We start from the raw sequence: 27,799 nt of genomic DNA on the forward strand, positions 1-27,799 counted from the left end.
CTGGCAGAGCACCATGCTAAAGCTGGGGCCTGCATTTGAACAGGCTTACGGTCTGTCTTAATTTCCTATGTGACCATGTGATTTTCTCATCATTTCGGTAAAACTTTGAAACGACAAACTGTCAGACTTTCTAACATTTGTGTATGTGTCTGCACAAGCACAGATGTGTGTGAGCGTATGCATGTGTGTATATGTGGATGAGCCTGTGTGTCCTCTGCATGTGCACACAAAGGCACATGCATGTGTTTGTGTATCCATGTTAGTTTGTCTGTGTGTGTGTGTGTGTGTGTGTGTGTGTGTGTGTGTGATACGCATCTGTGTATGGTAAGTATACATGTGTGTTGTGTGCATGTGTGCACCTGTTAGGTGTTTATGTACCATCTGTACGTTGTGTGAATGTGTACATGCTGTGGAATACTAGAAAGGCATGGAGCTTCTGGGAGCTGGAGCTGCTCTTTCCCCGGCCTCCCTTTTGTTGCTTCAAAACACTGTGTTGAAGCATGGGGACCGAAAGTGAGAGCCATGCTCACCGGGTCGTCCATCAGCTGAGGAAACACTTCCTGAGCATCTGCTCTGTCCTGGGCCTGGGGCCCCAAAGGTGAAAGTGTAAATAGGGCTGTGAGATAGGACAGTTAGATGGTCACAGCTTGGGGCCAGGACACCTTTGAGGAGGGAAGGATCATGTGCACCTAAGCTGTGTGAAAGGAGACAAGATGAACGGAGTGTCGGGCAACTCTGAGGCAGGTACAGAGAGAGGGAGAACGGGGAAGATCGTTGAGGCTTGAGTGAAAATGTTAAAGCTGGGAGAGATTGAGAGACCTTGAAACTGAGTTAAACAGGTAACTTTGCTTTTGTTTTACTTGGGAAAATATTCCCAAACAGGGTTAACGTGTATCATGTCCACGCATTTCCACTAGTGTTAAAGAATGGACTTGATGAGTAGTTGGCCCCTTGGGATTGTCCCTAGGATCCAACAAGATTAGCAAGTATGTGTGAGGCCCAAGTAGAATATCCTCTTTTCTGGAAGCAAACTAAGCACGACTTAAAGCTGATGAGCAGCATAGGAGAAAGAAGGGTCTGCTGTGCCAAAGGGTATCATCCCCGTGAGGAGGGCTTCTTTAGCTAGGCCAGCAAACTCCCAGGGAACACCAGTGTGTTCCCAGGGAGATGGGAACAATCGAGAGGCATCTAGGTGTGTATTCCTCAGTAGGGTTTCTGTGTCTGAGAAATGGAGGGGACACATCACAGTAGTAAGGGCCAGGGTCAGAGGGAGACAAGGAGAAAGGCTCTGGCATTCAGGAACTGAGGGCAGGACAGACAGCAAGTCCAGTTGGGACTGGTCAGTGGTGGGGCTCACGGTGGGCGTGGGGTGTTTGTTCTTCCGCATTATTCTGAGTAGTTCCTGCTTAGCCTCACATCCAGGCATTATCTTGGGGCTGACACTTTCTGGGGAGCACTGGACTTCAGGTCCCACTAGGGAGTAGCCTGTGTAGCTGTACCCCTCACCTCCACCTCACAGCTCATCTTCCATTGCAGCCGGGGTGGGTGGGGGACGGGTTCCATCCTGCCTGTTGCCGTAACCTGTGACATTTCCTTTCCAGTTGCCGGATTCATTATAAGGATATGTACAGTTTGTTGCGTTGTATTGCGCCACCCGTTGGCTTAGGGAAGAACTGCCCTCGTAGGTTGGCCTACAAGGTTTGCAACTTCAGAGCCTCCATCTGACATACTTCCCTGCCCGAATCGCACACACTGCACACACTCCCTGCCTGACTTGGGAATGACAACACCTCACCTTCTCTTTCCTCTGTCCTGCCCTGCCCTGCGTTCCAGCATCCTGGATGCTTTGGTTCCCTGTCTTATGTCCCCTAGCTGGAGGCAGGCAGCCTTCATGACAGTGTCTGAGATGGTTTCTGGCCTGGCTCGGCCGAGTCTGCCAGGACCAATTGGCTGGGCGTGGGGGTTAGGGAGGGGGGTGGCATGTGGTTGAGACAGGTCCCACCTTTACCAAGCAAACAGCCATCACACCCAGCAATCCTGCAGGCTCTTATGATTGGGCTGATGGTCCGACAGCCAGAGGCTGAGAGCCTAGAGGAGAATTTGTACATGGGTGCCAATAAACAAGGAGCAGTTGTCCCTGTGGGTCAGGAGAGGCTCTCAGGTCCCTGGGGGAGGGCAGAGTGGGAACAAGAAAGGGGAGCCCTCCTGCGTCGCTTCCGGATTGATGTGCTCAGCTCAGGGAGAAAACCCCTGGCCTGGAACTGTGAGTGAAGGGCAGGGTCTGGGCAGATCTGCCCTCTGGAGAAAGGCTGGACTCTGCTGTGTTTCTGAGACCCAAGCCCTCAGGCAGGTGCTCTGGGGTAGAGGGAAGCCCCAGCCTCTTGACGGGGGAAGATGCTACACCAGCCCCAAGATGCTGCCCTGAGTGCCCCAGCCCACAGGGGCACATCCAACCTGTTGGTCCCAACCTGTGCTGTCAGAGGCACTAGTGGCACCAGGCCACAGCTTACTCAGCTCCTCCCTTCCCGCAGTCTCCCTCCCACCCAGCCCTGACTTCAGCAGCAGCCCTGCCCTGGGCTGGCCTCGGGCGTCTCTGGGCTTGGAGCTGACTTGCCCTGTCATTCAGTTCAGTCTCTAAGAGCTTTGGGACTCCTTTTCTAGCTTTCTAATCTGTTGTAGACTTTTCTCCACATTAGCCTTCGGCCTTATGTGGCAGCAAATCCAATCTGCCCATCGAGGTGGGCGGCCTGCTGCTGTGGTTCTCAGCGGTAGTCTCCTCTCCACACAGTCTGGCCAGCGCTTCCCGTGCCATGAACCAGCTCTTTCTGATTTGGCCTTGTCTGCAGTTCTAAAACAGTAAAGTCAGACATGTATAACCCAAAGCCGCCCCGATGCAGCCCTTCCTCACCCCTCCATGTTCATTAGCTCAGACATCACCCCTGCCCGCTGCCCTGCATTGGGCTGCCTATGAGGAGGTGAGGCTGGGGGTGGGGCAGCAAGGGTCAAGTCAAGCAGAGATACCTTCATTTTACTTGTTTTTGATTTGGGGCATTTACCCGAACTTTGGTTAACTGAATCTGTTTTCTTGTCTGCTTCCTCCCCTGCCCGCTCCCTGCTCTGCCCCTCCTGCCGTGCGCCTCTCCTGTGGACCACCCCACTATGCCTGGCCTCTGGAACGGGTTTCCAGTGGGCGCATCAGTTACAATGACATGTTTGAGATGCTGAAACACATGTCCCCACCTCTGGGTTTGGGGAAGAAATGCCCGGCTCGAGTTGCATACAAGGTAGACCTTGACCCTGCACTGATCCTGCATCCAACCCAGGAGCTGTCTGTGCTTGGCTGGGCCCACCTGGCCCTCATTCAGCCCACAGAGCACTCATGGGCTCTCACCTGCTTCCTTAGGATTTGTCTGGCTGTCTGGCTGTACCTGGCTGCCTTACTGCTGCTCCCTCACCACCCCGAAATCCTTTGCTCCCATCCCAGACAGAGGCATATGTCTCTGCACTAATCCACTACCCCATCTGACTCCCCACCACTGACATCCTTGAGGAGCTTGGGACAATGGAGCCAGAGACACCCCATCCAGGGCCCTTTTCCCTTCTTTGCCTGTGCTTTCCCAAGAATGAGAAGACCAACAAAACAATGCTTTTGGACCGAGGGTGCTTTACTCCCAGATGCCCTGCCCCTGTGCTCCTGTCATGGGTGGTCATCAAGTCTGCAAGGTCTGCCTCCGGGGACAGATGGGGCCTGCGGGCCTCTGCTGCTCCCCTCTGCCGTGCCCTTCTACCCCCGCTAAGCTCAGCCTTGTAGGGTTTGTGCCCAGCTAGTCTTCAAGGGCTTCAAAACTTCCCAGTGGGAAGGAGGTGGGGCCTTGACGTTGGAAGGGAAAGGCTGCTTGGATGCCTTGGCTAAGGCCCCAGCTTCGCAGTTCAGGAGTCCCAGCACACGGGAGTCGTGAGGAAGGAAGTGAACGTGGACACCTCCAGGCTGCCTTCCTGGCCCAGTCATAGCTCGCTGCACCTGCAGTGCCCTCGGCACTCATAGCCCCTCCTGCTCCCCACTAAACAGTGCCAACCGTGTTAGCATCTGTCTGAGAGCTCCCTGCTGGCTCCTCCCTCTTCGGTCCACTGTACTCTGTCCATCTTCTGTCTCCGTACCCCATTCTAGGTTTTTTTTTGTCTGCCACTTCATTCAGTGTAGTCTGTGGGAACCAAACAGCTCTCCCACCACTCACAGATGCCTCTGGGTCCTTCCTGCCTTTATCTGCCCCCAACTAGCATGTGTGTTGAAACTGCGGAGGCCCTGCATGCATGCGTGCATGTCTCTACCCACAGGAGGGAGAGCTCTGTTCTATGACACCCAGTCAGACAGAAAGGCAGGCAGGAAGGGTCGCACTGCCCTTTCCAGCCAGGCCTGAGGATCCTGAGGTTCAGGGTGTGACCAGACCAAGAGAGGCTTCGGGGTAGGTTGCAGATGGCTTGGGGCAAAATGGGGGAGGGCCCAAGAGATGGTTCCAGTACCATTTCTGGAACTTATTTGCCATGGTCTTGCCACTCTGCTTCTCTGAGGTTCTATCTTTCTCTGTCCTCCATGACTGGGGGCAAACCTGTGGGAGCCCCTGTGAGGGTGACCTTTGGTGTCCTGGACAGATCTCCCCCTCTTGGAAACATCTGCTTGCTCTTCTCTCATTCCCATCCTGACCCCTCCCTGGAAGAGGAATTTCTTGGCCTCTCACACTGCCATCGGTGCTGGTCTGCAGGGACGCCATGCTCTGGGAAGCAGGCTTTTCCTGGTGTGTAACACATGTGACACGTGAGGTCCTGGTCCTGTGATTGGACGTGCCCAGTGGGGCTTTGCCAGCATTCAGAGGACAAGAGCCTACCTCCTGTGTTCTGCACCCCATGCCCCTCCATCACAATGAAGATACAGAACGTGGAGGCAAGATACTAGGGACCGGGCTGTGTGGCCCTTCCCCGAAGAAGGGTGCTTGCCTTAGGGAGGAAGTCCTATCTCTAGTTTTCTTCCTATACAGAGGACATTAGTATTCCTGGGGTGCTTCATGGCCAACTGAGTGTTCTCAGATGCACCTGAGACCCGTATCCTCCCTCAGATGTTCTGAGAGCTGGACTTCCTTGCAGCTGCTAAGTCTACCCAGAGGAATGACTCAGACACATCCCTGTTTCAAGATGTGTTGTCTCTGAAAAACAAGAAAAGAAAGGGAGCTGGCCACTCAGAGATATAGGAGCAGCTTGCTCTGCTCTGGCCCTTAGAAAGGTCTCTTAAGACTCTTCTTCATTCATTTACCTATGATGGTGTCTGTCTTCAAGTGTGTCCCCCCGGCCCCCTGTTTGTGGTTAAGACCTGAGTTAAGCAAGAGCATCTCTCTTGATGAGTGCCTCGTTGGGACTGGACCTCAGAGAGGCCTCTTGGCTTCCACTCCTTACTTACCCAATGATCCAGTTGCAGATAGAGGACAGGTAAGCAAAAACCATAGGACAGGGCTTCCAACTGTATTCTAAGCTGTCCCACTCTGCCTTCCTCAGCCAGGACCATGCCCCCTTGTGTCACTCATAGCCAGTGGTCAGGACTCAGGCTCCTGGGCCTGGCTTCTGCTACAGCTTCTACTTGGACTTCTGTTCTTCTCTAGTCAGGAGAATCTCAGCTCAGATGAGAGTAGGGTCCAGGAGGAGAGAATGCTGGCAAAACTTCCACCGCCCAGCCTTCTGGACCAGGCACCTGCCAGGACCACTCTCGGGACACCAAGCCAAGCTCCAGAGCCCAGACACTAACTCTAGGGTGGGAGTGACCATAATATGCTTGGCCCTGATCTGCCCCTCCTCATCCCCAGCGCCTGGTTCGAATGAACATGCCCATATCCAATGAGGACATGACGGTACACTTTACATCCACACTGATGGCCCTCATCCGGACGGCACTGGAGATCAAGCTTGCCCCAGGTGAGTCACATGGCCTTGGGAAAGGGAGTGCACTGGCCAGCCAATCCTTAGCAAGTTCCCTGGCGCACAAACACACGCATGCACGCACAAAACAAAGTAATCTACTTAGACATGTAAGGAGGAAGATGAAGGGATGGGCTCTACCTGGGGGACAGACTTACCTGCTCTATTAGGCACTGACTGTTTCCATGACAACTGCATTAGCACTATACTATCTCATGCCTAAGGAGGAAAAGCACTCCTTGCTCTAGGTCGTTACACCCAGCAGTGAGAGCCTGCCCCAATCATGTTAGAGGCAGCATGGGCCATCTCCTCCTTCTTTCCCCTTCCCCTCTACCAGGGGGACCTTGTACCCCATCACTCTCCCTCCTCTGTGCCATATGGCTTGGGTACTTCTGTTGTGAGAGGTGGAGGTGAGGCCCCCACACACCAGGTCCCATCTTTTCTCACTAAGTCCCTAAGGTTGGTACCCATTGTTTGGTTGTCTGCCTCTTGCTTTGTTGTTTTCTGTTTGGGGTTACGTGTGTCAGTATATGAGCACATTCTTACGTTCCCTTCTTTAAAAGGGCTACCTCTTACCTACCGTTATGTTCCTCCTTTTCTTCCCTCATAAGAACCAGCTACTCGAGGGACTAGTCTCTGCTCACTTCTCTCTGGCGGTTATCAGTCTTTGCCCTGTCTGTAGCCTTCCTCAGAGTCTACTTCCTGTGCTTTTTCTTCTTCTCTGAGAATGACATCTTAGGGGAATGTATGAGTCCTTTGAAGAATATAAACTACCAAACTTTCACTGAAGAAGAGATAAGCTTAGTGATATGGGAATGGCTTTACTTGATAAATCCAGAATTCACTGCACATTTCTCCGAGTTTCTGGCCAAACTTAATTTGTGAACTTTAGGCTCCTGAAGATGATGTCCAAGGTTTTCCTCTGGCTTCCACACACGCGCATCGGCATACAGGTACACATGCACGCTCATAGTCATGTGCACCACACACATGTGCACTCATGCATAAAGGTAGGAGATAACCTAGGAATACCATATCTCTTAGGTAAACTGACGACCATCAACTTTCCGACAGAGAGCGCCAGGCCCAGCTGGCTTTGCTGAAGTCTATCAGTTTAGTGACTACAGACCATCTAGAATCTTACAGGAAATAAAAAGAGGGTATCTTTCTTAGCTTATTTTAAATGTACTTTATTCTGACATAAGAAACAAAGATATGGCACAATCTTCCTTTGATTGTGGACATAAAGTTCCTCAATATAATTTTGGTGAACTGACTGTAGATATAAAGATCTTCAGTGCAACTTTAGCAAACTAAATCTATCGGGACGTAAAAGAAAATAATATATGATACCGTTTTGGTTTTTTTCCAGTCATGGAGGCTGGTTTGGTGTTCTAAAGCTCAGCCATGGGGTTGGGGATTTAGCTCAGTGGTAGAGCGCTTGCCTAGGAAGCGAAAGGCCCTGGGTTCGGTCCCCAGCTCCGAAAAAAAAAACCAAAAAAAAAAAAAAAAAAAAAAAGCTCAGCCATTATAACTGACTGTATCAAACAGTCAGTTTGATAGGAACTGGATGGTATTTCCACAGTCCCATCGGGAAAGAGCCTATGACAGAATCCAGTGGTCATTCTTGCTAAGAATAGTCCTGTGTGGGGCTGGAATTAAATGAGACACCTAAGAGATATATGATAAAGGGCATCTGTGAAAAACTGCAGCTGATGTAACAGTCAACATAGGAACTCTGTTAAAGTCAGGGCTGAGGGTGGCCTGAGGCAGGGCTCGTTTTTCAGATGTGTTCTTGGCCCCTAGTCATTCCAGTAAGATCAGGGGAAGGACAAGAGCAAGAAAGGGTGGGAAAGAAGGAAAGATATTCTAAATAGGTTTAAATTTAAAGGTTGATTTCATTAATAAAAATATAATAAGAGAAACGAAAGTGTCTGTGGTCAGAGTTGTATCGTTATGTGCAGAAATCCAGCCTGTTTTTAAAGTTACTGAAACTGACACGCATACAAAGGTAGCATGCAGGAACGTTTGTGTTCTAGTAACTAACAATAGGAAATAACTCCATAACGTTTTCTTAAAATGCTTCCTTGAAAATAAACACAATGCAGTGTTTCTGTGTCATGGATAACTCTAAAAATTCGTCTGTACACTTTATCCTGTGAGTTCCACAATCTTTATAGGAAGAATCACAGACCTGGATAACAAGAATAGCCTGTGTCTTGTTCATGGGTTAGGATGTGTTGTGGAGGAGGTGTATCGGCCTCATCCTCGTTCTCATTGCTGTCGTCCAGACAGAATCCCAACAGATGAATCTAAAGTCTATGGAGCAATGTAGGACCTAAACCATCCTGTTAAAAAGAAGAGAGGCAGGAAGCAGCCTCTTTCCATGAGCTTATGCTGGTCAAGGTGTCGCTGGGAGAAACCCACATACATAGGGCCAACTGTTTTTCTGCAAATTTGAAAGGGGAATTGATGTGGGAAAGATACCATTCATCCCTAATAAGCAGTGGTTTGTAAAGTCAGACAGCCATTTACAAAGGGAACAATATACTTTTTTAAAGATTTATTTATAAGTACACTGCAGCTGTCTTCAGAGACACCAGAAGAGGGCATCAGGTCCCATTATAGATGGTTGTGAGCCACCACGTGGTTGCTGGGAATTGAACTCAGGACCTCTGGAAGAGCAGTCGGTGCTCTTAACCACTGAGTCATCTCTCCAGCCTGGGAACGATTTTTGACTCACGGTCAGTTTGGAATGTGCAATAATCCTCTTGCTGCTCTGACAAAATAGCTGACAGAAAGCAGCTTTAAAGAGGAAGGCTTTATTTTAGCTAACTATTCTGGAGTGTAGCCCATCAAGTATGGTGGGAAGGACCAGAGCATCTTTAAGTAGGAAGCAGAGGTGCCTGTTACCATTTACTTCCCTTTGTTCAACCCAGGGTGGTGCAGCCTGCATTTATATGGCTTCCCTTCTTGGTTAACCCTCCTTGGAGACACCTTCACACACGTGCCTAGGGTTTGTCGACAAAGTGATTCTAAATTCTGTTAAGATGAAACATTGCAGGGTACTGGCACAACGTATGGCAGGCTGGGCAGCTTACTCAGGAAATGCTTCTCTCAGGGTCTGGAAGCTGATTTCTATTCTTGAGGTGCTGGTAGGGCGGGTTCCTCTGAGGTCTCCCCTTGCTCTGTGCTCTCAGTGAGAGAGTGAACGAGATTTCTGTTGTCCTCTCAGAAGGGCACTCCTAACATGAGGTCTTTTATTGATAGCTTCTAGTCACTGGTTCTTCTGACTTCCGCATAGCAACGGTGGGACGGCTTCCAGTGCACAGCACATAGTGTGACCTCCTACAAAACTTAACTTGAAAGGGGTCATAAATTTAAAATGGTGAAAACCTCTAGAGGGAAACAAAATATGGCAACTGAGTTTAGTGGAGATTTCTTTTTAGAAAAATGCATGAATCTAGACAGTTAAGTGTGTTCACTACCCTTTCAGAATATCAGGTTTCAGATCTTAGCAGGAGGCTCACAATTAGGATCTGGTGCCCCTTTCTTCTGGCCTCCATGGGAAACTCTACAATCACACACACAACATATACACATAAATAAATAAATGCATGAACCATGTAAGAAAAAACTGATAAATTAAATTTCATCAAAATTAAAACTTTCACACTTCAAAAGATATTTGAGGACTGGGGTTATGGCTCTGTTGTAGAAGAGAGGACCTGGATTCTATTCTACACACACACACACACACACACACACACACACACACACACACACACACACACACACGCCCTGGATTCTATTTTGTATTCTCACACACACACACACACGCACACACACGCACACACACGCACACACACAGCTGTACTGTCTCCTACTGTGCAGGAAGGTCTCCAGCTAGTCAGCAGATCACTGGGTCTTCACATTGTATCTTCCTTTTAGTGCCAACTCCGTCCTCTCTTCCCCTCCACACGCCTGCCCACACCGTGTCTCCAGCTCTGTCTGAAGGCAGGGCCTGCAGGGCTGCTCTGACTTGTCTCCCCTTTCCCTCTTGTCCTGGCCCAGCGGGGACAAAACAGCACCAATGTGATGCTGAGCTGAGGAAGGAGATCTCTTCTGTGTGGGCTAATCTGCCCCAGAAGACTCTGGACTTACTGGTGCCACCCCACAAACGTAAGTGGAGAGCGAAAGACACCCTCTGCCCCACCTTCCCTCAGGGCCTGTGGGAGTATAGACAGGCAGCGTATTGCTTTGGAGAGGTGGGCTCCCCTCATCCCTGGTAGCCATGCTGGGTGGCATAGGAGCCATAGGCGGTTATCCAGAGTCCTCCTACTTTGACAGTGTATCTCATGACACTTTAAGAAATGCAAGAGGGGGGCTGGAGAGGTGGCTCAGCGGTTAAGAGCACAGACTGCTCTTCCAGGGGTCCTGAGTTCAAATCCCAGCAACCACATGGTGGCTCACAACCATCTGTCGTGGGATCTGATGTCTTCTTCTGGTGTGTCTGAAGACAGCTACAGTGTACTTGTCATATAAATAAAATAAATAAATAAAATCTTTAAAAAAAAAAAAAAGAAATGCAAGAGGGAAGCCTGGCATTGGCACAAAGAAGAGGAGGTGCTCAATTCTGAGAGCCTCTTGTAGGGAACTCCTCAGGCCAGCTTAGGAGACACAGGACTAGAGCCTGTGGCTGAGCCTACACAGGGGATGAGGGAAAGAAGCTGCCTCTTTACCTGGCCACATTTTCTGTGGCGTTTTTGTGCTGTGTGTCCTCCAACCCTCGCCCTCTGGCTTTTGCCTGTTCTCTTCAGCTGACGAGATGACAGTGGGGAAGGTCTATGCGGCTCTCATGATATTTGACTTCTACAAACAGAACAAAACCACCAGAGATCAGACTCACCAAGCTCCTGGAGGCCTGTCCCAGGTACAGTTGTGGGAGACCTATAACTGCTCAGAGTTTAATGGCTGAGCTGCCTGCTCTTCATTAGTTACTTGCTTGAGTTTGAGAGCTGGCTTTTAGGAGTAAGACAGAGCCCTGGCAGTGTCACTTTTCCCTGTGCTGTCTGGAAAGGACATGAGGACTCTTACAGGATGGAAAGAAACACACACACAGGCACACACCGGAGAGATGCACGGTGTAGACCAGAGTCGCTGTTGTCTTTGCTCACGGTATGTGGGAGGTGTGGGATACATCTGTCTGGTGCTGCCACAGCCGTGTCTTTGGTGACCACCATGTGGAGATTCTGTTTTGTAGATACACAGAGCTTCTAGTGATGTTTACCTGGCCCCATGTCATGGCATAGTCACTAGTTATCCTCCCAGTCTCTGGCAGCCACTGTAACCTAAAGATGAGACGACTGATTCGACTGATTGTGTATAAGACCAATACCCACCTGTGTAGCTAGCAAAACCAAGGCTCTGGGTTAAGTGACTGTTTTCCTGATGTCCTTTACGGGGGAAAACAGAAGCAATACTCCCTGAGCCTACCTTGTTCTGTTCGCATGCTCCTCTTGGGAAACAAGGCAAGATCTGGGAAAGTAAAAGCTCTTTGCTGCAGAATAAGGAGACTGGACTCTGTTACATGCTGTACCAGGCTGGTCCTCAGGCACAGGTCTCTTCTCTTCCTTGTTCTCCTTTGTAGATGGGTCCTGTTTCCCTGTTCCATCCTCTGAAGGCCACCCTGGAGCAGACACAGCCCGCAGTGCTCCGAGGAGCTCGGGTTTTCCTTCGACAAAAGAGTGCAACTTCCCTCAGCAATGGGGGCGCCATGTGAGTTCGGGTGGGGCATGTGGGTGGGGTGTGCTGGTGGAGTGGGAGCACCATGTAAGTGCTGGTGGGTAGAACTCAAGACCGGTGTGAGGAGGGGATATCTGTCCCCATACACTACTTAGAGTCTGGCCTCTACCTCACACCCTATAATACCATTCCTGAGGGGTTCATCCACAATAAGAACAGCCCTCTGAGGATAGGAGGTTCTCAGGTCCCATCCCACTTTCAAGGATGAGCTCTGGAGGAACCGAATGTCTACCTCCACCGTTGGGTGCACAGACACTTGGATGCTGATAAAGATGGCTGCTGTTAGCGTTTTCTATCTGAGTGTTTTCATAGTGAACTTTGAGGTTAGCTTCACATCACCGAGCTTGGGTAGATAGCTGTGCTACTCCTGAGGTGATAGCCACTGCATGTACCTGTTTGTGGTGGTTTGAATATGCTTGGCCCATAGGGTGTTAGGAGGAAGTGTGTCACTGTGGGGGTGGGCTTTGAAGCTCCACATAGTGTGGAAGAGTCAGTTTCTTCAGTTGCAGTCAGATTGACATGCAGAACTCTCAATTCCTCCTGTGCCATACCTGTCTGGACCCTGCCATAGTCCTGCCTTGATGATAACTGAACCTTTGAACCTGTAAGCCAGCCCCAATTAAATGCTGTCCTTTTAAAGAGATGCCTTGGTCATGGTGTCTCTTCACAGCGATGGAAACTTAATTAAGACAGAAGTTGGTACCAGGGACTGGGGTATTTTTTTTTTTTTTTGGTTCTTTTTTTTTTTTTTCAGACCTGGGGATCGAACCCAGGGCCTTGCGCTTCCTAGGCAAGCGCTCTACCACTGAGCTAAATCCCCTACCCCAGGGACTGGGGTATTATCGTGATAGGCTTGACCATGTTTTTGTTTAGGGGAATATGGATTTGGGGACTTTGGATCTGGAAAGCAGTGGAATGCTTTAAGTGGGGCTTAATGGGCCATACTAGTAGTTATATGGCAGATGGTGGAGCTGAGGGTGGTTTGAACTGTAGAGGACTGCTAGCACAAGAGGTTTCAGAGAAGAAGAATTTTAGCATGTGGCCTAGAGACTGTTGTGACCTGTGATGTTTTGGTGAAGAATATGGCACCTTTTTGCCCATATTTGAAGAATCTACCTGATGCTAAGATAAAGAGATTTTGACTCAATTGCATTGACAATGGAAACCTCAGAAACGCCCATCATAGACTTTGTCCTCTGGTTTACTCTCATGAAGAGCATTCTGATCAAGCATAGTAAGCTTACAAAGGAAAAATACAAAATGTGTGGTTCAAGTAATAAAAGGGCACTGGGAATTGCAATGGAGCTAAATCAAGAAAATACACAGATTAAGGGAGTTATGACTTTGGGCAAGATCCTGCCCAGCAAAGCTTATTGTTTATCCATTTACCATTGAACAAAGAATGTTTAGGTGTTATTATTACTTAGTTACTGTTTTCATTTGGACTTTTAATTTTAAATGAACTGCAGTCTAGCAATTGAGGGCACACCTGTGATCCAGATCTTGTGGCTGAAAGATACAAGCTTTTGATCTAGCTCTTGAGGAGTTGTGGCCCTGAAAAGCATGAAAAACACAACCCAGATCTCACCTCAGTGATACTGGTATCTTTTTAATCACAGCTAATTGCTTAGCTCTAGCTAACCAGCATCATTTGTTCCAGAAAGTCCCTTGACTGTTGATCTAAATGTAGAGCCACATGGCCAAAGCTTCAGAGTTCTGCTGATTGCTGGGGCTGGAGCATGCCCTCCTTGTTCTATTACATCTTTCATTGCCTAAGCTTGGCTGTCCTGGAACTTGCTTTGTAAACCAATCTTGAACTCATAGATTTGTGTGTCTATGTCCTCCCAAGTTCCGGGATTAAAGGCCTGTATTACCATGCCTGGAACAGGAACTTGGAACTTGCTCTATTAACAGGCTGGCCTTTCTCCTGGGATTAATGGTGTGTACCACCCTGCCTGAAGACAGAGGCAAGCAGATCCCTGAGTTCAAGGCCAGCCTGTTATGGAGCATCACTGAAGTGGAGTCTTCTGGGATGTGTTTTCTGAGAGCACAAAGAAGCTGTGTTCTAGAGATAACCAAGGTTGTACCTCATGCTGCAGCTGAATTTGGTAATTACCCAGGTGACACTGGTTTTGAAGGCATGAATGGGTCATGGAGAGCAGCTGAGACTTGACACTGAGAGGCCAGGAAAGACCGTTGGTGAGGTACAGCCTCATTTGCAGTTGACAGCCAAGGACTTAAGGGTCATACAAAGAAGTTGAGGCTTGGCACCACGAAGAAATCCTGTGAGAGGCTATTGGTGAGGCCTAGGTGCAGTGGAAGATCCCAGTGTATGGAGATGCCAGTACCATGGGATGACCACTGAGAACAGCAGCAGCAGTGGAGTAGATCACCCTGAGCTTAAAGTGCTACGGAGGGCAGAGCTGGAGAAGTGACACAAGCACTTTGGAGGAGCCCAGAAGATCATGTGTGGATCCCAGACATTGAAACAAGAAGCTTTAATGCTGAAATTGCCTTGGATACCCCAAGATGTTAGAAACGCCAGATCTGTGAGATATCTGTCAAGGAAAGCTGCTAACAGGGAGTGGAACCAGCCCAAGAGAATGAGGTTTGTTGTTGCTGAATGCCAGATCAGCCAACAGCAGTCAACAAAGATGAAAGGTGCTGGAGATCTGAAGAGCGCTTTGACATTGGACATAGAGACATGGAGTTTGGAGTTTGTCCAGCTGGTTTTTGGTCTTGCATTGGTCTGTTAATTTCTCACTATGATTTTTTTGGAGTATTAATGTATGTCCTGTAATGTTGGAGGTATGTGATCTGATTTTTGATTTTGATTTTATAGGGGATTACAGTTAAGAGATTGTGTGAATCTCAGAAGAGACTTTGAACTTTGGACTTTTAACATTGTTGAGACTGCTATAGACTTTGGGACTTATGAAGTTGGACTAAATGTATTTTGCATTATGCTATGGCTAGGTATGGCCCCCATAGACTCATGTGTTTGAACAAGCCTTTGGGGGCCAAGGAGTGGAATGTGGTGGTTTGAATACGCTTGGCCCATAGGGAATGGTACTGTTAGGAGGTGTTACCTTGTTGGAGGAAGTGTGTCACTGTGGGGGTGGGCATTAAAGCTCTGCATAGTATGGAAAAGACAGTTTCTCCTGGCTGCAGTCAGATCAACATGCTGAACCCTCAGCTCCTCCTGCACCATGCCTGCCTGAATCTTGCCATACTTCCATCTTGATGATAATGGACTGAACCTCTGAACCTGTGAGCCAGCCCCAATTAAATGTTGCCCGTTATACGAGTTGCCTTGGTCATGGTGTCTCTTCACAGCAATGGAAACCCTAAAACACTGTCTTTTCTAGGTTCTGTGGTCACTGATTTCTAGTGCCTATGAACTGTTAAATTGTTTCTTGGGCTAGAGAGATGGCTCAGAGGTTAAGAGCAGTGGCTGCTCTTCCAGAGGTCCTGAGTTCAATTCCCAACCACCACATGGTGGCCCACAATCATCTCTAATGATTGCCATCTTTTGGCATGCAGATAGAGCACTCGTATAAATAAAATAAATAAATCTTTTAGAAAATAAAAAGATATTGATTCTTCCTTGAACTCTCAAGTACCTTATAATTCTGATCTTCTGGTTCTACTGAGCCATTTGTCTCCTGGTTTCCCATTTTGGCTTTCATTTTTGAAATTATTTTATTTCATAGACAAATGGGCCAGGTCTATTTGTTTCACCTCACTCTTAGACAGTGTTTCTTGAAGTCAGTTTCAAAGAGTTAGAAATCATGGATCATGTTTCTCATCCAAGGCTGTGGACAGGCTCTGGACAGAGCTGGTTACACACTGAAGGCAGACTCGTTGAGACAGGATCAACAGACTTGAAGCTACATAGCTAGCTTCCAGGAATAGTTATCTTTCCTTATCTGTTGCCCATGAGACTCACCACCTCAAGTTGGCCCTGAAAATGGCGACCAACATGTAGCTCTTGTCTGGACCTGTTTCTGTTGTATAGGCAGTAGTCCTATCAGCCTCGTGCAGCCAGGCCCAAGTTCATGTTGTGGGCAGCAGACAATGCAGAGGGAACCCTGACTGCATGTGCGTTAGAAGTAGCTCTAAGTTGTGGGAGTGCATCCCGAGAGCTGCCACACAGAGCCCTGCAAGTCCCCAGGCACATGCTTTTCCTTGCACATGTTAGTTAGGGTCCTTTTTGTGCATTTCAAATTAAGCATGCTCTGAGCAAGTATATACAACTCTGTGAGAGGGAATGTGTATGTGTTATGTGAGATGTGTACAGATGTGTGTCTTAGAGGGGCACATGTGACTGTATTCTATAAAATGTGAGGTGTCTTTGATCTGATCGGATCTAGGCTTCCAGGAACAAAGTAAGACCCAGGTACAAACTATGATAATTACATACTATGCATGAAGCTATTAGAGCTTTCATGGAAGGTCAGTGTCTTAGTTAGGGTTTTACTGCTGGGAATAGATGCCATGACCAGAGCAACTCTTATGAAGGAAAACATTTGATTGCGGCTGGCTTACAGGTTCAGAGGTTTATTACATTGTGCCATGGTGGGGAGCATGGCAGGATGCAGGCAGACATGGTGCTGAAGGAGGAGCTGAGAGCTCTACATCTGGATTGGCAGGCAGCAGAACGGGAGAGGGGGATTCTGGGTCTGGCTTGAGCTTCTGAAACCTCAAAGCCCACCCCCTGTGATACACCTCAACAAGGCCTTACCTATCTAACACAGTCATACTTTATATAATGCTGCTCCCTATGAGTCTATGGGAGCCATTTTCTTTTAAACCACCACATTCCACTACCTGGCTCCATAGACTTATGGCCAAATCATAATGTAAAATACATTTAGTCCAACTTCAAAAGTCCCTATAGTCTATTACACTCTCAGCAATGTTTAAAAATCCAAAGTCTCTTAATTGTAACCCCTGTAAAATAAAAATAAAAAGTAGATCATACACTTCCAACATACAATGGCAAATAGTATACAGTACTATTCCCAAAGTGAGGAAAGAGAGCACGCTGGGAAATACTGGATGAAAGACAAACAGACAGACAGACAGACAGGCAGACAGAAAACTAAGCCAACTCCAGACTCTGGACTTCTATGTCTGATGTCAAAATGCTCTGTGAATCTCCAACTCCTTTTAGTTTTGTTGACTACAATACACTTCTTTCTTTCTTGGGTTGGTTCCACTCCCTGTCAGCAGCTTTCCTTGACAGATCTCCCACGGCTCTGACACCTCCAACATCTTGGGGTCTCCACAATCCACACTTCACCTTCACAGCCTTATACAGTGGCCTCTAGGCTTCCATGCAGAGACACCCCTGACATATGACTGGCCTCAGTGGCTTTCCTTAATTGCGGAAGAAGATTCCATAACCCCTTCCTTGTATCCTTGACTCTAAAGCCAGAACCGTGTGGCTGTTCTACTGTTTGCGGGAGCTGGAACAAGGTCTCCTTGTTCAAATACATTTTCACCAGCATTCTGTTCTCAATGTTTTCCTTCACTGCCTGAGCGTGAATGTCCTGAAACTCTATAGGTGAGGTTAAGCTCATCGATCCACCTGCCTCTCCCTCCCGACTGCTGGGATTAAAGGTGTGTGCCTCCACTCTGTTCCTAAACTGTTCTTTAATTCCTGGGCCTGGCTTGAGCTAAAACACCAAAGCCCACCCCAGTGACACACTTCCTTCAAGGCCACACCTCCAATGATATCACTCCACAGTCAGAGAACACCCTATCCCATTGTTCAGCAGTGGAGGGTCTGAGCCATACTGGGACCTCAGGGCTGGCAGTGTGCCAGGGTTTAGCCTGGCCCCACTCTTATCTAGAGCCCATTCCCAGGGCTGCCTCAAGAGACATTGAGGTGAAGTGGCCTGCAATACACCCAGAAAACAATGAGTGATTCTTGTAAAAATGCCCAGCAAGGACAGATCTGGCCAACTGTGTGAGCACACTCTGTGTTCAGAAGTCAGGCCCTGTGCTGGGTGTGCTAAGCTGACTGATCAAGTGTCACCCAACTTGTATGATGCACATGTAGTCCTTGCAGAGGGTCTGCCTGGGAAGAGTCAATGTTATGTGGGCATCTTACCCTGAATCTGACTGCTTCCAAGCACCGTGAGGAGCGGACATACTGTGAGGGGCAGGGAGTGAGGGCATCTATGGGCTGACGATTAGGAAACCAATAGAGAGGAGTGGAGAGCTGGGTGTAACAAAAAGCTATCAGTGAGAAACTCCTGAGGAGAGAGGCCCAGGAAGGGTCCTGGAGTTTCTTTAGCTGTTGGATATTTATATTCACCACGTAGTTACAGGGTGGCCTTGTCCCTCCCATCATGGTCTGTGGCAGAGACTTGATGCCCATATTTCAGAAGAACCACTAGGGTCGAAGAACTTGCTGATTGTCCCCAGACCAGAGGATGATGGATTTGATTTTCCTCAGAATAAGTGTTTCAAGTCCTCTTCCCTGAGAGTACTGTTTAGCTTGGAACTACATTGAGCCCATGCTATCTAATATATCTTGGTTAGTGGGCCATGCTAGAACTCCTGTGCAGGGATGAGTGGGAGGTCAGAGAGGAATGGAACTGTCCCTTATTTGCCAAGACTACAGCCAGTGGAGATTCCCAGCAGTTGTTGTGTTCTGTAGCCCATAGGTCTCTAACCCTGTAGAACATTTCTTTCCCCAGACAAACCCAGGAAAGTGGCATCAAGGAGTCCCTGTCCTGGGGCACGCAGAGGACCCAGGACATACTTTATGAGGCCAGAGCACCTCTAGAACGTGGCCATTCTGCAGAGATCCCTGTGGGGCAGCCAGGAACACTGGTGAGCCCTTCCTGGGGGGCTTGTATGAGAGAGGGAGGACGGAGAGTGTGAGACGTAACAGGAACACAGAAGCTGGGGGTGAGGATGTGTGAGATGGGGGTGGGTGGAGTCAGATGGCTCTGTGATGTGCTACTTAGCAGCCTGCTGTCCTCCAGGCTGTGGATGTCCAGATGCAGAACATGACATTGAGAGGACCGGATGGGGAGCCTCAGCCTGGCCTGGAGAGCCAAGGCCGAGCGGCCTCTATGCCACGCCTGGCGGCAGAAACACAGGTATGTTGTCTTGGAGCCATCTAGGCTGTGGAGAGGATGGGGTGTCAGCGGAGGAGAGGTGTATATCGAGGAACAAGACTGGGTGGCACCTGGATAGCCTGCCTGAAGTCACCTGCCTGTGTACCTTTGGACAGCTCCTGCCCTTGGGTGACATAGTACCTACCTCACCAGGACAGTCCTAAGGCCAAGCAGACATTAATCCCTGAGTTCTGGATCTATAGCTTTGGTGCCTGCCCTCTAGCTCTGCTACCCCACTTCTGGTATCCCCCGCCCTTGCCTCCCAGACTGTCTCCTCTGGCCCTCAGACCCCTCCGCTCTGCTGCCTCCAGCTCTACTGCCCCATCTTCTCCTCTCTTAAGGTTCAACTCTAGGACCAGAGCAGATTCTAGAATCCAGAAAGTAGTGCCTATGCCTCAGTTTACCCTTTTGCTGTTTGGGGCTCTGGGATGACCCTTCCTGCCCAGTCCCTGAACCTTTATTCTCTTCGTGGCCTCTTGTGAGGTTTTTCTCATTGAGTACATTTAAGTAGCAATGAGACACCCAACTTAGAGTTGACAAGCCCCGTTCTCAGGTCACTTTTGAAGCCGAGAAGAGGCCACCGGCTGCTCTGAGTCCTCGGCCTGCCCGGGCCTGTAGCTCTCCTGACTGTGTCCTCCTTCCTGTGGTTATGGTTGTGTCCCGTGTTCTCCATTTTCACCCTTCTCACTCCTCGAGCCATGTCTTCCCTGTATGGTATCCCTACACTGTAGCCTACAGTGCGCTCCACCCCCTGCTGCCCTCTTTTCCCCTTGCGTCAGTCCTGCGGCCCCACCCCGTGCTGTCACACGCTGAGGTGCTTCCTCCTGGTCTTTGACCTTGAGAGATGCCACTACACGTCACAGCAGTCTTTCTGTAGGTCCTGATTTTGCATGGCATGGTTGGGTGGGGATGAGTCATCCTCCGGATGGACCGAAGTGTGAGTCCCACCAGGATTCTGTAGTCAAACCAGCAACCCCTCTTCTGGCAGGACCCTCATGACACAACCCAGCTTCCAGTCTGTCTGGAGGGATGCCCCTCCCACACTGCCATCCCATAAGTGGCTTCTGGTTTGACTGGTGCTTGGTCAGGTTCACTTTCTCTGCTAGTTAAAGAAGTAAAGGGTAGGAAAGAACCTCAAGACACAGGGAGCAGTGGAGACATCTCCACCCCCCCACACACACACATGCACACACACCACCAGACACACACACACATACACATACATACACACACACCACCAGACACACACACACACACACACACACACACACACACACACCAGACACATACACACACACACACACACACACACACACACACACACACACACACACACACACACACACCACCACCAGACACACACACACACACACACACAGCACCAGACACACACACACACACACACACACACACACACACACACACCACCAGACACATACATACACACATACACACACACACACATACACACACACATACACACACACATACATACACACACATATACACATACACATACACAGAGACACACACACACACACACACACACACACACACACAGAGACACACACACCACACACACACACACACACACAGAGACAGACACACACACACACACACACACACACCACCAGACACACACACACCACACCCACACATACACACACACCAACAGACACACACACACACACACACACACACACACCACCAGACACACACACACACACACACACACACATACACACACACCAACACAACACACACATGAATACACACAAACATACACACACATAAACACACACACACATACACACATACACATACACACACACACCACCAGACACACACACACATATACATACACACACATACATACACACACACCACCAGACACATACATACATACACACACACACACACACACACCACCAGACACACACTTACACACACACACACACACACACACACACACACACACACACACACACACCACCAGACACACAGAAAACAAGTATCTTCTGAAGTTGTTTTAAATCTCTGAAGCATTTCCTCCTCTAACTCAGGGTTAATTGGTCTGAAGATGGTTGATTGGCTTGCGACCATCCTGTAACTCATCCTGATCCCACCAGTTGAGCCAGTCCATCCCAGAATGCTTGCTGTTGGTGGGAGAAAGGCTAACAAGGCCTTTGTTTTAATCTGCCAGGCTTTTTCTCAGGTCTTGAGGGTGAGCAAAAAGCTGGCCATCTTGGAAATTCAAACCTTTATTGTTACTGGGCCATGCCCCCCTCCATATCTGTCTAATTCCTCTTCTGTCCTCCCTGCCACCTCTGGCCATGTGCCTCCTCATCCCGTGTCCTTTGTCACAGCCGGCCCCTAATGCCAGCCCCATGAAGCGCTCCATCTCCACACTGGCTCCACGCCCGCATGGGACTCAGCTTTGCAACACAGTCCTGGACCGGCCACCTCCTAGCCAGGTGTCCCATCACCACCACCACCGCTGCCACCGGCGCAGAGACAAGAAGCAGAGGTCCCTGGAAAAGGGGCCCAGCCTGTCTGTTGACACAGAAGGTGGTGCGTATAAAGACTCCCAGTAGCCTCGTGAGTGCTTATGGCCTGACTAGGATAGGGTCCGGCAGTCCATGTGGTCCCAGAATCTGCCCACCAGGAGGGGGGTACGAGTCCCAGTTCTGGGGCCAGGCAGGACCATTGGCTACTTAAGGCCTTGAGTCTATAGGTCTAGAGCCAGGGGTTTCTGCCCTGCTTGGGACTCGACTGAACGTAACCTCTCCACTTCTTGGCCAGCACCAAGTACTGCTGCAGGATCTGGCCTGCCCCATGGAGAAGGGTCCACAGGCTGCCGGCGGGAGCGTAAGCAAGAGCGAGGCCGGTCCCAGGAGCGGAGGCAGCCCTCGTCCTCTTCTTCAGAGAAGCAGCGCTTCTATTCCTGTGACCGCTTTGGGAGCCGGGAGCCCCCACAACCTAAGCCCTCCCTCAGTAGCCACCCCATATCGCCAACAGCGGCACTAGAGCCAGGACCCCACCCGCAGGTAATCAAATAGGGGCGTATGTTTCAATTGTTCCAATGCTGCTTGCCCCAGATCTTTGAGTGTCCTCGGTGCCCCGCCCCCATATCTGTCTTTCTAGCCATTGAGCCCCCCATTAGTTGGTCAGTTGTCCCAAATCAGCAGCACGCACTTCTAATCACTCTTCATTTTCCTCTGACTGTGGCTTCTAGTACTTGATCAGTACGTCCCTCCTTCCTGCTTCCTCCATTTGCCTCGTGTCCTCCCTGGATCCCGTCAGAACGATGACTATATTGTCTGTGTACTGTGTTGTTTAATGTGATTTTCATTTCTATTTGCTGTTCCCTTTTTCATGTAGGGCAGTGGTTCCGTTAATGGGAGCCCCTTGATGTCAACATCTGGTGCTAGCACGCCGGGCCGAGGTGGGCGGAGGCAGCTCCCCCAGACTCCCCTGACCCCACGCCCCAGCATCACCTACAAGACGGCCAATTCCTCGCCTGTCCACTTTGCTGAGGGTCAGAGTGGCCTTCCAGCCTTCTCCCCTGGCCGTCTCAGCCGCGGCCTTTCTGAACACAATGCCCTGCTCCAGAAAGAGCCCCTGAGCCAGCCTCTAGCTTCTGGCTCCCGCATTGGCTCTGACCCTTACCTAGGGCAGCGTCTGGACAGTGAGGCCTCCGCCCACAACCTGCCTGAGGATACACTCACCTTTGAAGAGGCCGTGGCCACCAACTCTGGCCGCTCCTCCAGGACTTCCTATGTGTCCTCCCTCACGTCCCAATCCCACCCTCTCCGCCGTGTACCCAATGGCTACCACTGCACTTTGGGACTCAGCACCGGCGTCCGGGCGCGGCACAGCTACCACCACCCAGACCAGGATCACTGGTGCTAGCTGCACCACGACCACCCATGCACCAGCTCAATGGGTGCGGGTTCCAGTTGATGAGTTTTATCATCCGCTCTGGGTTGTGGGGTCACAGCCCTGGGAGGAGGGTCCTCACATCGCGGCCTCTGTGGTGGAGGCTCCTGCTTCTCTCTCTCCCTCCCTTTTACACTGGATAGACTAATAAAGCCCTTTCTTAGAGGGATATGGTTCTCTCTATCCTCCTGTGTACTGCCTTCCTGGGTTCCATGCCAGATGTTGGATCCTAAGCAGGAGGTAGCTGAGTTGAGATAGACCCAGCAAATCCAAATCTCATGTCATGGCCTCCAGCTTCCAGGGTGGGTACTTGGGACTTTCTTAGGAGGTCTGAGCCTCATGGAGATTGTGGTTTGTCCAAATGTGTGGCATGGGGGATAGGGTACCCTCAAAAGCAAGGAACGGAGCCCAACTGTGTGGCCTGGCAGCACCCGCCAGCATCACTACTCTCATGTCTATTGTGGTCTTGGAGTCAAATAGCACATGTATATAGAGATATGCTCAAGGGCCTGCCTTTCACCTACATTGTCACCATAATAGGGACCAAATCTAGAGGACGTCCTTGCTGTTGATTCTGGTTTTCAGTCACAACACTTTCACTTTTTGTCATTTCTATATAGTTGATCTAGAAAAACAGAAATCAAAACAGGGAAGAAAATGTTCGTGTAACTTAAAAAAGAAATCAACGTGTAGGAAGGTCTCCATTTTGCATTGTTTCTGTGACTTGTATGCAATGTTCCTGTATGTATTCTACCCTTCCCGGGAAGTCCCCAATGACCCTGGTTCCTCTGCTCAACCAAGTGCCTGATCTCTGGCTCTGAGCATCGTGGCTGAGGTGCGGCCTCAGGAAGCATCGGGGAGCTGCTCAGAGCAGCACTAGGACTTGTGTCTTAGGGACACTGACCGTGTCCAGCAGCATGTCAGAGAAGCAGCTGTAGTGCCCATGTTCCTCCCTGAGTGATGGGTTCTGAAGAAGCCAGAGCAGCACAATGTGTGCTTGCGTGAGGCACTTTCCGCCTTTTAAAATCTGATTCTCAGGGATGGGATGCCTGCCAAGTAGGGTGTGATCTCTGTTGTGTTTTAAAAAACAACAACAAAAAACAAACAAAACCTAGTATTCACTGAATGCTGAAGAGAGCAAAATGCAAGCAAAGAAGGGACTGGGGTTAGAGGGAGAAGCCCGCACTGGCAGCATAAGAAACTGGCAGGGAGGGGATGGTCCTGGAGCAGGCCAGGTGCCTAGAGCTGAGTCCGGCCCCTGGCCCGGAACCGGGGACACAGCACGCAAATAAAACCTCATGGCTACTTGGTGAAGGCAAACCATGCTCAGGAAGGTGTTCAGTGTGCAGAGGTGGCTGTGAGGCCATGAGAGAAAGGTTTCACATAGACAGGCAGGCACTCCTGGTGTGTTCTCTGTGTTTTGAAACGTCTGATGACTTCTTGGTGGACTGTTGGTTTCTACCCCATGTTTCTCACAGAAGCTGTGTATATGTGTGACTGCGCGTGTGACTGCATGTGTGTGGTAGTGTGCGTGTGTGAGCATGCATGAGTCATAGGAAATGCAAGTGTGTGTGTGTGTGTGTGTGTGTGTGTAGGTGTGTGTAAGTGTGTTCAGCAAGTGGCTTTTGTCAACCATAGGGCTATGCAACAAAAGACACATTACTAGAAACAAAACACAAGACCACCACTTGGTCTAGGGTTTCAGCATGATTGTGACCAAACCTTTTATAGAATTTCCTTATATGAAGGCACAATACCCTGAAACTTTAAAGATAACAGAGTATTTTATTCCAGTAGGGTAAGATTAAACAGGACCCTGGACTGCATGTGACTGCACTCATGTACAACAGAGGAGGATGTGCATTTTGATACTGATGTTCTGTCTCTGTCCCAGCCCCAGCCCTTTTCTCTTGAGTGTTGAATGTATACATTCTGTGTGGAACTACAGCTGCTCCAGACAGTCCTGGGTTGGGAATCATCTTTATCCCACATTAACATAGCTGGCTTTTCTTCCAAGCACTGGTACACAGGAAAGGAGACATGATGTCTTGCTTCCTGACTTTGGGTTTGTTTCTGTACTGTCTCTTCTCAAGATGTTGTCTGTTCCCCCTGAAATTTCATAGTGAGTTGCCAAATTTGAAATGCAACAACCAGCTGTCTGCATCTGGAACCTGTCAAGCAGTGCTGTAGTTTGAAAAAGTTATGTGTGCATGTAAAATATACACATATATATATATACATTATACAAGTATGTGCATGAAATGTATATCTTCATACTTTTTGATACAATGTATTCATTTGTTAATTTTTAATTATATTTGATATAAATTGAAGGTTTGTTGCAAAAATTTATATTTAACAGTGTTGAGAGAGAAAGAGAGAAAGAGCGAGAGAGGGAGAGAGAGAGAAAGATCCAATCATGCAACAGAAATGGGACTACTTTAAAAATCAGTCCTTTGACTAGTTTGCTGCCTGAAAAATATTTACAAACCAAACTTTGGATTCTGCTCTTGTTTCTACAATGACTTTTTGTATAAAGCAAAGTCCTTGGATTAAATAAAAACAACCAAAAAAATCAAAATTAAAACCCAGGATGCAGCTGGGTGATACCTGAGGACGGTGTGTCTCAGTGCGTCGATGGAGAGGGTCTACTGCCTGGAGGGCTCGAGAAAAATTGAGAACTTCAACAATGTGCTCGTGAGCACTGGGTTCAATGCAGGAGCAGGATGTGCTTTGACGATAACAGTGGGCTTTGCTTGGGACTCCATGAAAGCTGTCCAGATTATGCAGAGCAATAATACCCAGGATCCTTTGTTGCTGGAGAGGTGCTGGTACCCTGTGGTTCCCAGAAGACACTACAAGGAGAGCTAGGTAGGGAGGAAAGGCTGTTCTTACCAGATTCTCCCAGCGCCAGTGGGATGGGTGTATTGAGGTTCTGCAGTTGTTGAGGCCACTGGGAGATTCACTTCTGAGCTACAGGCTCTAACAGGATTCTCTGACACCGTTGTTGACTTCTTTAAAAGTCAAGAGTCTAAAAAGGCATCAGTCCCAAGCCAAGTCCCTCCAGCTCAAAGACTACACGTCCTAGAGCATCCTTGGTGCTGTGCCCAGCATCTGTTCTATGCCCTTGGGTGCCCACTGGTGTACAGAGAAATGGCATTTGGCCCCTGTGAACCTTACACCTCTGCATGTTCCCCCAGTGATTGGAGCGGTCAAGGGCAGGGGTTAGAGCTCATTCTGTGGCTCTTTTCTCTCCTGAATTTCCACTAACATTGATATTGAGACAAATACAGTAGGGCCTCATTTGAGGCCTTGGAACAGATTTTACTCAGTAAATACCAAAAAGCTAAAAGCACAGCACTCTTCTGGTTTGAGCCACAGTGATTTGACTGCTTTAAATCTAGAACAAGAGATGTGGAGTGTGAACTGTGGTAAATGAGAAAGGACAAAGAGTGGGCTACTCACGTGACAAGGTCAACAGCATATGTAGCAGATGTCTAACAATAATTTTAAGGCCATTGCCACCTTAAAAAAAGATGTCAAAGACACAAGGAATGGTGGGACGCAGAGGAGATGTATTTATGTGTAAGAACACCTAAAGGGGTCCAAGTTCATCTTGGGCACCGGCATGGTATTAACCTTAAATGGAGAAAGAATTGGGAGGATGGGAAGGGAGGTATTCATAATTAAGTCCTCATCAAATGTGTGGTCTAGTTGGTCACTGTGTCCATTCTAGATCTGCAACGTGGCCCAAAGTTCTTTGAGGGTACAGACTGGTTCTCAGGACATGGTTGCTTCTTTGGGGCTTGGGGGGGCAGTTTCACCATGGCGGACAGTTGCTTCCATCAGGTGAGTGTATCCTGCAAGCCTCTGCTGTACCTGAAATCCAAAGTAACTGCAGGTTTCAGATGACTTGGTAATTTTAGGTGCCCTCTGAGGGTGTTTGGAGCAAGACATTCCAAAAATCTGACTATACGATGCCTTGGGTTACTCTTCACTCTGCTTCTGTCTTGGCTGAGTGACATGGGCAAGGTACCAGCAATTCTAGAAAGACAAAAACAGTGAAAGAGAATTGATACAGACAAAATCAGAGATGGCAGCTTTTTCCTGGCTTTTATTACGTTGTGGTCTCAGTAGAGAAGCAGCTTCAAGTGCGTGGTTTATTTGGACTGTGTCTTCCTGCAGAGTCTTGGAAACTTGCCTTTTCCTACTTGATGAGGGTTCTACTGGATCAGGTTTCAGTGGAGTTGCTGTCGGGTTCTGAGGCCCTTCTAAGTTGTAGGAGAAACAAGCTTGTTTAATAAGCACTTCTGTCATGTGGCCATTTCCTTAGCTACATTAGGTGTATGGTAACAGTAATAAGTCTGAAATTTTCCTCTTGGATATAAGGAGATTGAAGATACCCCCCCTCCAAGATTCCATTTACTGTCCCCACACATCCAAATGATGTGCTGCCAAATTGTATCAGAGGTCGAAAGTTGACTAGGAGGAGGACGTTTCTGTCACCTGTGCTCCAGTGAGTGACCCTGAGACACTCAGTTATTTCCCAAGTGGGATCTGATGGGATCTTTCTTCTGTAAACTCTTCCCCAGTTTGTTGTAGAATGATGTTTGTTTCATGTCTCCCCCAGAAACTCGTGAAATAAACTTGAAGAGAGTGAGGTCAGAGGCTCGTTAGGTGTTGGCTAGAGCACAACACAATTTTCCTGACAACAGTGACCCCCCTTCAACACCCCCCACCCCGTGGCGGCTGCTGTAGCAGAAGTTGTAGAAAGGGACATTTCAGTGATCACTACAGTCTTTACCCTCTCCAAAGCAAGGCTGGATTAGTTTGGTCCAGTCGCCTGGTGCAAGCAGACCCACAGTTCCTTCATTCTTACTGGTCCCACTTCAGTGAGGGGAACACAGCTACTGGGATATCCTTGACAGAGGCAGGTCCTCCTCTGGTTGGGAGGAGGT

General features: G+C 48.9%; 1 protein-coding gene across 2 annotated transcripts in view; it reads left to right on the forward strand.

The window, feature by feature from the left end:
* The window catches only part of Cacna1b (calcium voltage-gated channel subunit alpha1 B), a 163,757-nt gene extending 138,302 nt beyond the window's left edge, over nucleotides 1-25,455 (forward strand). For both annotated transcript variants that reach the window (XM_032903164.1, XM_032903165.1), the window contains 10 exons: nucleotides 3,188-3,284; nucleotides 5,850-5,958; nucleotides 10,036-10,143; nucleotides 10,782-10,894; nucleotides 11,612-11,739; nucleotides 18,477-18,612; nucleotides 18,768-18,884; nucleotides 21,269-21,473; nucleotides 21,705-21,949; nucleotides 22,284-25,455. In XM_032903164.1, coding sequence (XP_032759055.1) covers nucleotides 3,188-3,284; nucleotides 5,850-5,958; nucleotides 10,036-10,143; nucleotides 10,782-10,894; nucleotides 11,612-11,739; nucleotides 18,477-18,612; nucleotides 18,768-18,884; nucleotides 21,269-21,473; nucleotides 21,705-21,949; nucleotides 22,284-22,814 — 1,789 coding nt within the window. In that variant the 3' untranslated portion in view covers nucleotides 22,815-25,455. The remainder of the gene's footprint in view (nucleotides 1-3,187; nucleotides 3,285-5,849; nucleotides 5,959-10,035; nucleotides 10,144-10,781; nucleotides 10,895-11,611; nucleotides 11,740-18,476; nucleotides 18,613-18,767; nucleotides 18,885-21,268; nucleotides 21,474-21,704; nucleotides 21,950-22,283) is intronic.
* The last annotated feature ends 2,344 nt before the right edge of the window (nucleotides 25,456-27,799 follow it).

The sequence above is a fragment of the Rattus rattus genome, chromosome 5 (assembly GCF_011064425.1).
Source record: "Rattus rattus isolate New Zealand chromosome 5, Rrattus_CSIRO_v1, whole genome shotgun sequence".
NCBI classification, from domain to species: domain Eukaryota; kingdom Metazoa; phylum Chordata; class Mammalia; order Rodentia; family Muridae; genus Rattus; species Rattus rattus.